At 53.9% G+C, this 11,843-nt stretch overlaps 2 protein-coding genes across 2 annotated transcripts in view; both read left to right on the forward strand.

Annotated features, from left to right (window-relative positions):
• Window positions 1–4,790, forward strand: part of ARPC5 (actin related protein 2/3 complex subunit 5) — a 5,197-nt gene extending 407 nt beyond the window's left edge. The window contains exons 2-4 of the mRNA XM_057379730.1: window positions 696–768; window positions 2,576–2,752; window positions 3,539–4,790. Of these exons, the coding sequence (XP_057235713.1) occupies window positions 696–768; window positions 2,576–2,752; window positions 3,539–3,601 (313 nt within the window). The 3' untranslated portion in view covers window positions 3,602–4,790. The remainder of the gene's footprint in view (window positions 1–695; window positions 769–2,575; window positions 2,753–3,538) is intronic.
• Window positions 4,791–6,671: 1,881 nt separating this feature from the next.
• Window positions 6,672–11,843, forward strand: part of NCF2 (neutrophil cytosolic factor 2) — a 10,594-nt gene continuing 5,422 nt past the window's right edge. Inside the window, exons 1-10 of the mRNA XM_057379741.1 lie at window positions 6,672–7,245; window positions 7,664–7,746; window positions 8,057–8,165; window positions 8,359–8,493; window positions 8,779–8,886; window positions 9,778–9,837; window positions 10,608–10,651; window positions 10,852–10,993; window positions 11,256–11,318; window positions 11,675–11,753. Of these exons, the coding sequence (XP_057235724.1) occupies window positions 7,072–7,245; window positions 7,664–7,746; window positions 8,057–8,165; window positions 8,359–8,493; window positions 8,779–8,886; window positions 9,778–9,837; window positions 10,608–10,651; window positions 10,852–10,993; window positions 11,256–11,318; window positions 11,675–11,753 (997 nt within the window). The 5' untranslated portion in view covers window positions 6,672–7,071. The remainder of the gene's footprint in view (window positions 7,246–7,663; window positions 7,747–8,056; window positions 8,166–8,358; window positions 8,494–8,778; window positions 8,887–9,777; window positions 9,838–10,607; window positions 10,652–10,851; window positions 10,994–11,255; window positions 11,319–11,674; window positions 11,754–11,843) is intronic.

The following is an 11,843-nucleotide window of genomic DNA, read 5'->3' on the forward strand; positions in this document are numbered from 1 at the left end:
AGGAGCTGATGGGGGAAGGGGCTGAAGGCGGAATAGGTTGGGATCAGGAAGAGCCTGAAGGGGGAAGGGTCTGAAGGGGAAGGGGCTGGCAGCAGGAAGGGGCTGAATGGGGAAGGGGCTGAAGGTGGAACGGGCTGGGAGCGGGAAGGAGCTGAAGGGGGAACGGGCTGAGAGCAGGAAGAGGCTGAAGATGAAGGGGCTAGCAGCAGGAAGGCAGCCCTACTTCCTCCCCTGCCCACAGCAGCAGCCATGTTCCAGCACTGCGCTCAGGAAGGTGTCTTGGGGGAATGGAGAAAGGGTTTTTTTCTAAGCCCAGGAGTTCCCCACTGGCCCCTGGAGTTGCTGTTCCCAAGGGCTGCTGCTGGGCTGCTGTGCCACTGGCTGCTGGAGCTGGATGTGCTGAGCTGAGGCATGTTCTCAAGGSCTACAGATTGCAGAAGTGATGAAGATTGGTTTCTTTTACTTGGACCCTCATTCAGGGAAAGGCCTAGGAAGTATTCTCCAGTCCTGGAACTATACAGCTGCTTGGTGATGCTGCTCTTGCCTCAAATGGCCTGAAAATTGCGGCTTAATCTCTTCTTAGCTGGTGAGGGAATCGTTGTATGTGCTGAAGATGGAGTGTTTTCAGTCACGCACAAGCCAGTATAAGAATGGCTGTCCTGGTACTTTGTGTCTGGTCCTTAACCATCTGGCACAGGGAACATGATGGCTGCACTGCAGGCGGCTCTGAAGAACCCTCCCATCAACACCAAGAACCAGGCAGTGAAGGTAAAATAAGTGACACTCACTTGTGGGTTACTCCCTAAAAGTCCTTTCCGGTGTCTGTCACCGCTATGCCAACAGTCGTACCTTGAGGAGGCCAGAGAAGCAGGTTTTAGKGTACTCCCTGATGTAAAAACATCCGTGACCACAAAATTCTGTTCAAAATTCTGTAGCTCAGGTGGCACCGGTTCGGGTACCTTTACCTTGGTGCTGGATCAGGTGTGGTTCTCCTGCCAGTGCTGGTTGTGCTCAGGTGCCACTTCAGCAGCTGGGGACTTGGTGTTTTTTGCCATCTGTGATCTCAGTTTCGTATCAAAAAGCAGATGGATCTGTGCCATCCTCAGAGCAGGTGTGAGCCGTGGGAAACACTTCAGAATGAGGAGTTTCACTGAATTATTCCTTTGGCATTTTTACGTGCCAGATATGGCAGCTTGCAGGAGTAATCATTGGTTGTTCAGGGAGCCATGGTTGCAGTTGTCATCTCTGACTAATGAAACCACCAGCAGTGAGCCTACATAAAAGGAAGAATTGGTTTTCACCACATCCAATCAAAGTGGAGCTGTTAAAACCTCAGGAAGAGAGAGCCCTCCCCCTGTGAGAGGATGTGGGAGTGTGCTGGGTGTATTTGGTTCTGAATCGCCCCAGGATGAACTCAGCGTGGCTCATGCTTGCCGTGGTGGGAGGAACAGGCTGATAAGATGTGGCACTGCCCAGCTGAGTGCCTGCAGTCACTTCTCCCTGCCTGAGCAGAGGCCTAGGGACACAGTTCCTTACTGCTTTCTCCCCTGGCAGAGCTGCTCCTGCAGCCCAAGCCCTTTCCTGAAGGGTTTCACAGGGCTCTGACACCCAGCTGTTCCAAGGAAATTAATTTGTCCTCAAATTAATGACTTTTCTTTAGCCTTGCATTGAGGGATTTGAGAATACTGGCAGTGGAATTAAAGAGGGCAGAATGACTTTACATTAATACCTGCCWTCGTTTTTAGTTGCCTTTGGACCTTTATATTTTTATTTACAGTCATGTGAGAARTCTTGCTAAGCTAAGTGATTATGGGGTATTAAATTGGGCAGGAAAGTGACATCCATAGTTTCTGCAGGGGAAGCTGCCTGAAGTGTTTGTGTGATGGAATCACAAAAAGTTCCAGCAACCCTGAGACCTTTTTCTCATCCTTCCTCATGTAGTGATGGATGAACAGGAAGAGCTGCTCCTTGCTGATTACGTGGCTAATTGTGCTGTGAGCATGCCACATGCATTCTCAGGCCTGAAATGACATCCAGATCAGTGGTTACTAATGCACAGTGTKAATGCTGCCAGTCTGCATTCAGTGTGCCTGGGACAGCAGCTGACTGCTTGGAAAAYACCCGTAGCTTCCAGCAGTCACCTCTTCCAGGCTGCCAGTGGCATTTCCAGGGATTATAAAGGTTGTGTAACATTTAACAGTACCGAGGCACAGAAAAGGCTCTGGTGCYAAGGGGAGCCAGACAAGCACTTGATTGTTACAATTATTTTAGAACTTGCTAGATCTTGAACTTCCATTTGAACATTTATTATTTAGCCACGACTTCATCTAAGAGTTGGAGAATTGCAAACACTAACAGAGGCAGAAAAACTAAAGCAGARCAAATGTGTTAAACTTCTTTACGCTGTTTATCCTTGGAAGGACGTGTTTGTTATGTCTTACTATGATAAGCTCTTCACACACTGTGGTCTTCAGAGCTGTTAAAGAGAAAAATGCTCTAATTTAGTTTGAGATGAGAGCACAGTTGGGCTGCACCTCACACGAGGGTGGCTGTGTCTGTGCCTGCCTGTTGACAGGACCGTGCCGAGAGCATCGTGCTGAAGGTCCTCATCTCCTTCAAAGCCAACGACATTGAGAAGGCAGTGCAGTCGCTGGACAAGAACGGGGTGGACCTGCTCATGAAGTACATCTACAAGGGCTTTGAGAGCCCCTCGGACAACAGCAGTGCTGTGCTGCTGCAGTGGCACGAGAAGGTGCGTGCGTGGYGACAGCTCCTGCCGGGTGCTGCAGTCCTGAGCCTGGCAAGACCCCCCTTCCTGCCTGCYGAGACTCCAGAGCTAGATCTCAGGCTGTGACCAAGGTACAGCCCTGGAGCTCACAGCTGAGTTACATCCCCTGCTGCTTCCTTGGGTAMAGACCCAACAGTTAAAATTCGGGTTTCCCCTTGACTGATGCAAACAAAATGGTTTCATCCAGTGATTCAAGAGAAGGAGAATTTCCTTCCTAGAGGAAACAAAATTTGCAGCTTGGTTATGCAGSGAAATGAAAGCTTAATTGAATTTAAATAGCTTTCTGGAAATTGAATGTGATTATCATACCCTGGCACCCTGGCTGCAGGTGTTTTGTGGAGGGCAGGGAGATGCTCATTTGAAATATAGTTGTGAKCTGAGTAATTTCATAGAGTCCCAGAATGGTTTGGGTTGGAAGGATCTTAAAGCTCATCTCATTCCACCCCTGCCAAGGCCAGGAACACTACCCACTATCCCAGGGTGCTCCCAGCTCCATCCAGCCTGGCCTTGGGCACTGCCAGGAATCCAGGGGTAGCCACAGCTTCTCTGGGCAYCCTRTGCCAGTGCCTCCCTACCCTCACGGGGAAGGATTTCTTCCTACTCCCTGTAGCCCTTCCCCTTGTCCTGTCRCTCCAGGCTCTTATCCAGAGCCCCTCCCCACCGTTCTTGGCACCCTGTTCAGGTCCTGGAAGGGTGCTCCGGGCTGAAGCTGCCCCAGCCTGCCATTCATTGCCGTGTTTCCCTCCCCAGGCGCTGGCTGCCGGCGGAGTTGGCTCCATCGTGCGCGTTCTGACGGCCAGGAAGACGGTGTAGCTGCGGCAGGGAGTGAGGGCGCGACTCCAGCAGGGAGCCGCCAGCACAGGCCCTGCCCGGCCCAGCCCCCGAGCTTTGCCTTTGCCCTGCCGCTTCTGTTGTACCCCACCCATGATACGCGTCGTGATCTCTTCTGTGGTTCACTTCTGGAAAATTATGAAGGTGCAATTTTACTTCTAACAGGAATATTTGGTACTTGCCAGCCTTTCAGTGATATGTTCAGTGATGTAAATGATTTGGTGTTTAGGGTGATTTGCATTTGTGTGTAATCGTGGCAGATTTGGGCCTGACTCTCTGAGCAAATGCGGAGGGACACAGGGCAATGTCTTAATTCTTTTCGCTAGCCAAGCAGTGTTTTGAGCTGAAATCTTGATATYTGAGAAGTGGGGCAGCTATTATTAACACAGGTAACTGGACCATGTTGCCTTCGGTCAACCTCTGACCCTACATCCATGAACAGGAGAGAACAAACCTCTTTTTCAACCCCAATTATCATTCCAGAGAGCTGGGTATTTTCCTTGACCTGCTCAGGTTSCTTGCAGTCAGTCAGATGCTGGGTCCATAGCGGAAGGGTCACTGTGGGATGAAGTTGTCAATCATGCCCRTGTGGAAGGTGGTATTTAAAGTGTTAATGGTTCATTTACACTGGAGCCCAGCCCAGTGAATTCTTCCTATATTTGGGGAGCAAAGATCCTGAGGAGAAGAAGAAGCAGCTTTTAAAAAGCAAAATCACCTTTCAGCAACTGGAAAGTGATTTCATTTTGTCAAGCACAACTAAATGGCTGCTTGGGGTAGTCTGAGAAACATATCCTGGTATCCACACCTTGGATRCCTCAGCCTTGCAGAGCTCCCTTGTTTTGTTTTCTGGGTGTGTAGGGTCTGTAGGGATACCACACAGCTCACATTCCTGTTGCATTGTGCCTCATCATGTTAGCTAGTGGGCCAATCAGGTTCCCAAAGAAAGAGCATTTTAAAGAATTAGGAAAGCCCAGGGCAGCCCAGACCACAGATCACCGTAGAAGGTTTAGGGCTAGGACTGAAATACATGTGTTTTAATTTCACTATTTTACTACAGTTCAGTTGTGCAAAACTGYTGGGGACCTTGTGAAATCTTTGCTGTTTTTTTGATATCTGCTTTGTTTTTGTAATAATAATAAAGACCAGACAATAAATCGTCACTGAATATTTACTCGGTGTCTGACATGCCTTCAATGCAGACAGGAACCAGCATGGTTACCCCTAAACTGTCCTATGCCTCCCTGATTCTCTTCCTAGGACACTTGTTGCTCACCTCCTCCAGGAGGAACAGGCACAAGCACAGGAGGCACTGGCAGGATTGGCAGGGGCACCTCTGCTGGGAATGAGTGACAGGAAGGGAGACAGTAAATSTAGTTTTAAAAAGCAACTTTCTTCTTTCTTTCAAATCCCGCCTCACATGTATTGGTGGATCGTGTGGACACCACTACAGGGAGTGAGATTCCCATCAGGAGAAGGAAGCCCTCAATGGAAAACCTGCAGGTCAGACTGGTAAGGGTGGCAGGGTTTGCAAAGCTCTGCTGCCTTCAGCTTTGACTGGAGCGTGTGGCAGTGGCACCTTCTCATTTACRCCCTGCCTTTGTGCCAGCCAGGGGATGCTGCTCTCCTCGCTCCCTGGCTCCATTTGGGAAAAGAGCCATAGCCTCTCCACTCCTCCTGCCCAATAAAACCCCTCACAAACCTCTTCCCTCCTGCATAATGGAGGTTTTTGTGCCTGAATCAATGAGTCTTCTCTCCAGAAGTGATAAAACTTGTACATATTAATGCTAATCAAACTCAAACGTGCACGCTGCACCCCAGCTGAGTTTTGGACATTTCTCTGCATTTCTGACCTGCCTGTTGGTAATCTGCTTTTGCTGGATTCCAAGAATCTTCCACAGGAGGTGTCACCATCTCAGTTACTCACTTCCTCTCAGACGTTTTCATAGAAGGAATGAGTTTACCCACTGAGTCAGCTGGGGCAGAGAAAGGGGAACTCTTGCTAGAAGGGCTGTGTTTGCTCCTCGCTGTTACACTGCCAATGCCCAGGCAGGACAGCTGCTGTGAGCATTCCAGCAGGGATGATCCCTCATCYTCCTCCAGCTCCCCTTGTACTGGTTTTGGGACAAACCCGACTCAGCAGTGCACCAATTCAGATAATTAAATGAGCAGAAAATTACACCTCCAAGAAGRTGAATCCTTTGCTGCTCCATGGGGTCTCCCATTCCTCACGGGGATCAGAAAAGGCACCTAGAGGGCTGTTTTCACACCATATTGTTATTCCCACCTGTTTCCCTGGGCATCACTCCAGTTGGCTCTCTCCCTCTGCTTTCCAGGAGGTCAGAGAGAGTCTTCCACGCTCCTGTRGGAAGCCCGTGGGAGGCAGCTGGGATGCTGAGGGCACATATACACCTGGAGAGCCAGAGAGCCCCATGCTTGGTCCTGCTTTGGATTAAAACCCTAGCTCTTGCTGCTCAGGGGCTCGGGTTTCTCCTTGAGCAGGGCACAAAAGCCTCCCTCCCACTGCTGCAGTTACGTAATTTTCTGGGGAAGTTTCGCTAAAGGCACAAGGACTGAGTCTTGCTACATTTTTACGACATACACATCATGTCACTGGTAGATGGGGCAGAGGCAAAGYAGTTCCAAAAATGCTCGAAAACCGCATGTGGAGCAGCCAGCTCCAAACCTGTGAATCAGCAGCAGGTCAGAGTCCCGCTGTCACCGTGTGCCGTGCGCTCAGCTCGGCGCTGTGCTCCCTGCGGTGCTCCGGRGCCAGTGACGCTCCGCTGGCCACAGAACAGCTGGGCAGGAGCGATGTTGGGCTGTGCAGGAGCTGCCTCTGCCGTCAGGGACTGCTGCGGCACTACCACTGCTCCGGGAGCCCCGTCCGTGGGCAGATCCATGTGCCTCAGCAGTGGGACTCCGCACTGGGACGATGCAGTGGGGTCGGCCCGAGGGTTTCCCAGCTCTGCCCTGGGCCCGATTTCAGCCCCGCACCCGGGCGAGCAGGGCCCGGCCCCGCTGTGCCTGCCCGGAGCTGTCTGCAGGAAGCCGCTCCGCAGCCACAGAGCTGCTCCTCACCGGGCACCGAGGCCTCAGCCCAGCGCTCACCCCGGGGCTCTACAGCCCCACATTCGGCCCCGAGGAACCACCCCGCTGACAAAATCCACGGCTTCTTGCGTGAGATCCGCAGAAGCAAAAGCCGAGCAGGCGAGGAGTGGCTGCCCGAGATGAGCAGGAGCGCAAACCCGCCGTGTCAGAGGCAGCGCTGCCCAACTTCCCCATCCCGGGGCTGACGGTGCGAGCGAGGCTACTTCCTGCCGGCTCTGTGACAGGGGCAGGGCGAGCCACAAGAACGGGCACAGGGAGCCGGAGAGGCCGAGCTGTGCCACAGGGAAGGACAGGGACAGGGGACAGATCCACAGGGGCATCCCACGTCCCGCTCCCACCGCGCCATGTCCCTGGTGGAGACGATCCGGCTGTGGCAAGAAGGCGTGTGTGCCGCGGACAGGAAGGAGTGGAGCGCTGCCCTGGATGCCTTCACGGGCGTGCAGAACCCCCCTGCCAAAATCTGCTTTAACATCGGCTGCATCCACCTTGTGCTGGGGCGGCTGGYGGAGGCGGAGGAGGTAAGGAACAGCCTCGAGGGCACTCAGCCTCTCGGAGCTGTCAGGTACACGGACTTGGCGGGGAGGGAGGAATTCAGGATCAGGTCTGAGGGATGGATTCGGGAACTTTTAAAGCTGTGAGGAAGTGGGGCAGTCCCAGGCTGCCAAAGCTGTTCTGCCAGCGGATCAGAGGTGAGGCAGCAGCAGCAGCGGGGCACGGCTCACTGCCCACCCTTCCAGCTGGTGACCGTGCTGGCAGATGGCCCCAGCTCAGAGCCCCCAGGAGCCTGCTAGAGGCTGTCCCTCACRCAGTGCTGCAGAGACACAGCCCACAGTGCCCAGCTCAGGCTGCTTGGCTAAGCTACACCTGCTTTAGGCCCTCAGCTTTCTAAAGGTGTCCCCATTTTACCCCCCTTTTGCCCYGCTCTTCCCTCTGCAGGCGTTCACCCGGAGCATCGGCTGTGACAAGCACCTGGCAGTGGCTTATTTCCAGCGGGGAACCGTGTCCTATCGGAGGCAGAAGTGAGTGGAAGGGTTTAAAGTCTCATTTTTGCCACTTAYAAAGATGCCAGCCTTTGGCTGAGGATGGCCCCAAGTAGGTTGGTGCCCCAGAGCCCAAACTGAAACCCCTCTAGGTCAAAGAGGCTCTTGTTCCTCAGTATGCAGTCCTGGGGTTAACACGATCCTCAGAGCCTCTCCCCTGCCCTGTGGAGTCTGAAACACTGCAAGGGTAGAGGGGAGACCCGACTGARCTCACCAAATCAGAGCACAGGCGTAGAGGCAGGCAGGCTGCCACCATGAGCTGGTGACATCCTCGTCCTCTGCCCCGCAGCCATGCAAAGGCCATAGAGGATTTCAAAGAAGCGCTGGCCCAGCTGCGAGGCAACCGACTCATCGACTACAAGATCCTGGGGCTGCGCTACCGGCTCTTTGCCTGTGAGGTGAGACCCTTCTGATCCCCAAGGGCTGTTCTCCAGAACAAGAAATYCAAAAGGAGACAGCCAGCCTCTCTTGTGCTGTGTGAAACCCAAGCTTGTGGGTGCAGTACTGCTGCCCTGCTGTGCCTTCCTGTCCCTGCCTGGCAGTGCCCCMGCTGCTCCAGGAGATCCTGTCCTTRCTCCCACCCTGTGGCAGATTCTCTACAACATTGCACTGGTGTTCGCCACCATGGAGAACTGGGCCAAGGCTGAAGAGCACCTGACCCTGGCTATGAGCATGAAGAGTGAGCCCCAGCACAGCAAGATCGATAGGGCCATGGAAGCCATCCTGGTATGGAGGAGCAGGTCCCACAGCCCCTCGGGAGAAATCCCACCCACAGCACACACATCCACCTTTAGCAGGACTAAAATGTAGTGGCAATGGATGCTATGGTGGGGGACAAGTTGGTTGGGTCACTGGGGAGGCAGGGATGCAATGAACCGTGGCAGGGTTGGGATTGGGCTGTGACAGGGGTGGTTTGGCTTTATGGAGCAGACACCAAGCCCAGGGGTGAAAGGGGCAGTGGTCAGTCCCTGCTCTCACCTCCAGAAGTTCCATGACTTYTCTGTGCTGCAGAAGCAGAAGCTCTGCGAGCTGGCGGCCATYCCTGCAGGGAAGCTGTTCAGGCCGAATGAGAAGCAAGTGGCTCAGCTGGAGAAGAAGGACTACCTGGGAAAGGCAATGGTGAGAGAGAGAGAGAGAGAGCTGTGTTTGTGATTCAGGCCAAGCCTGTGGGCTGAGGGGAGCTGCTGCCTGGTGGGCAGTTCGAGGTAGGGGCTCGTCCCTGCCTCAGGGACACCCCCAGGTGTGGAAAGAGGGGTGGCACACAGTGGGAAACAGGGGCTCTGCGAGAATACAGGAGCTGAGAGCATGTGCCTACTGAGAACGGCCCATTTCCAGTTTGTCTCCTCAGTGAGACACAAGGAACAGTCAGCAATGACTGGGAAGATCCCCCTGGAGCTTCAGCTCGAGCCAARATGTTTTCAGGGCTAGGGTAAAGGGGCTATTTAATGGCACCCACAAACAACCTCCGGTTCTCCCCCTGCTCTGTTTGAAAAGAGTATTTCAGCTCAGGTAAGCRAGCAAGCTTTTCTCCTGTGAGTTTGAAAAATGCAGTCCCTGGGACATAACCCTTGGGCTCAGATCCTGAGAGGCAGCATTCCTTCAGAATAGGAAGCAGGCATGGGGGAATCAGCTCCTTGAGTGCTGGAAACATGCACAGAAACATGTATCAGCTTTCTAAATCTCCTTTAAGGGCACCTGTGGGAGATACGGGCTTGAGCTACACTTCCCTTCAATCTTTGTGATTAAAACAGAAAGGAAAACTTTCAGGTTATAATGCCTCGAAATGCAGAAACAGCCAGGGTGGCAGCAGAGAACTTATTACAGCTGAGAGGGAGGTTTTGGTGCCAGAGGCACTCAGGCTGTTGTCCAAGATGCTCAGCCTGAAATCACAGCCCCTYCTGAGCCTGAGGCATCCTGAGGAGCTTGGTTGGCTGACAGCAAAGGAGGAAGGTGGGCATCAGAGAGAGATCTGCAGGCACTGAGTCACTGTCTGTCTGTCTGTCACTCCAGGTGGTGGCATCTGTGGTGGACAAGGACAATTTCTCAGGATTTGCCCCACTGCAGCCACAGGTGAGGCTCCATCAGTATCAGCCTGCTCAGTGCAGGATGCCGTGGGGTGGCTCTCACCAGGCTGAGAGCTCTGACCCTCGTGGGGAGCACATGGCACCCTCAGTACCCTCAGCTCTGCCCCCGCCCTGGGGAAGAGGCAGGCGCTGCTCCCTCCCAGCAGGAGCTCCCCCAAACCCACCTCGGGCGTGGTGAAATAAAGCTGGTTCCTGCATGGGGCAGGGGTGGCAGCTCTGGCCAGGGGGATGTTCTGACCCTCCCAAAGGATTCCTTAGGGACCATCTGCCAAAGCCTAACTGGGGAAATAGCAGCAGTTCTGCTCTCGCTTTCCATCTTCCTCCTGCCCATTCCTGAACTCCTTTGCATTTCCCGGGCCATTTCCCAGATGATGTAGTGGCATCTACCCATCCCTAAAGGTGCCAAGAGTTTTTCCTGGAGATTTTGGGGAGGAAATGGGGAAGCACAGCACAGCACTGTTGCATAGGATAAATGACATCCTTCTCAGTGCAGACAGATGTTGACCATCTCAATCTTTTGTGAGCTGAAACTAAAATCAGGAGTAAAAAGAGGACTGTGCCTCTGAAAACCAGCTTGTGGAAGAATATGGAAACTGTTCCTTAGAAGTAGTAAAGCCAGTGATATTCCTCATGGCACTTAAGGCACCAGCATGTGGAGRAGGGAACAATGCTGGGGTGGGGGCAGGTGTGGTAAAAGGCTGCAGAACATTCCTGTAAAGCAAACAAAATCCTGGTATTTTGTCTTCCTGCTGGCAGGCCTCTGGTCCTCCACCCAGGCCCAAGACCCCAGAAATCCTCAGGTGAGTTGGATGGAGGACGRGTAACACCACTAACCCACACAGCTGGGCACAGCCCCATCCTGCACTCGCACAGCAGAGTGTCCAGCCAGCACCCAGAACTCGGGGGAAGGGGGAACCCAGGGCAGAAATATAGAGGGAGAGCTTTGATGGAAAACAGCAGCAGTGCCAGCATTTCTGCCCCGTGCCCTGCTCCCCACCAGGGCCCTCCAGGGGCAGCCGCACCGYGTCATGTATGAGTTCATCCCTGAGACCGCCGAGGAGCTGCGGGTCCTGCCTGGAAACATCGTCTTTGTGCTGAAGAAGGAGAAGGACAACTGGGCCACCGTGATGTTCAATGGAAAGGTACCGAGAGTGCTGGGCACTAGGGACAGGCAGCAGGTGTCAGGTTCTGCAGAGGCAGGGCCTTGCCAGCAGTATCCAAATCAGTTTCTGGCTCAAGTCTCTTTATGCCCATCCTGGCAACCTACCCAGCCTGCAGAAACTAAAATTCAAGCCTTAGGAACCCTTCTGGATGCAGGGGAGGGTGGGGACAYACCCAGCCGTGTCCTCCAGCAGTGGGTTGTCTTCCTGACAAGCTCTGTGCTCTTCTCTCCTTCCCCTGTAGAGAGGGATCGTCCCCTGCAACTTCCTGGAGCCCGTGGAACTCCACAACAAGCTGCACATGCAGGTGAGGAGGCCCAAGGGGGAGGTGGAGTCCTGGGGAGGGCAGATCCCTACACACTCACCCAGCCCCTGCCCGCAGTAGGACCCGTATCCTATGACTCGCTCTGCCTCATGATGCTGGGGCTGGTTCTCATGGCTCACAGTCACCTCATCATGAGATCAGAGAGCTGCAAAATCYGCGCTGGCGGCACCCTGGTGGTGGGTGGTGATGCTGGGGACATAATGGGTAGCCAAGTCACCCCTCCACAGTTCAAAACCCCAAACAGAATTCAGGAAAAGAACAGGTTGGAGGGGGTGCAGCAGCCCCCCAGCCCCCAGGGAGGGTGGGATGGAAAGCATCACCTTCTTCCCACGGCACAGGAGGGACCCCCTGAGGAAGATGAGATCCCCGAGTCACCCATGGGCACCGCGCCAGAGAAGCCACGGCGGCCAGCACCAGGTCAGTGCGGGAGCAGAGGGACGGCGACACGGGGTGACACCGCCAGCAGCAGGGACAGGGGCACGGGGTGACACCGCCAGCAGCAGGGAC

The sequence above is a fragment of the Malurus melanocephalus genome, unplaced genomic scaffold (assembly GCF_030028575.1).
Source record: "Malurus melanocephalus ecotype Western Australia unplaced genomic scaffold, MMel_1.1 scaffold_419, whole genome shotgun sequence".
NCBI lineage: Eukaryota > Metazoa > Chordata > Aves > Passeriformes > Maluridae > Malurus > Malurus melanocephalus.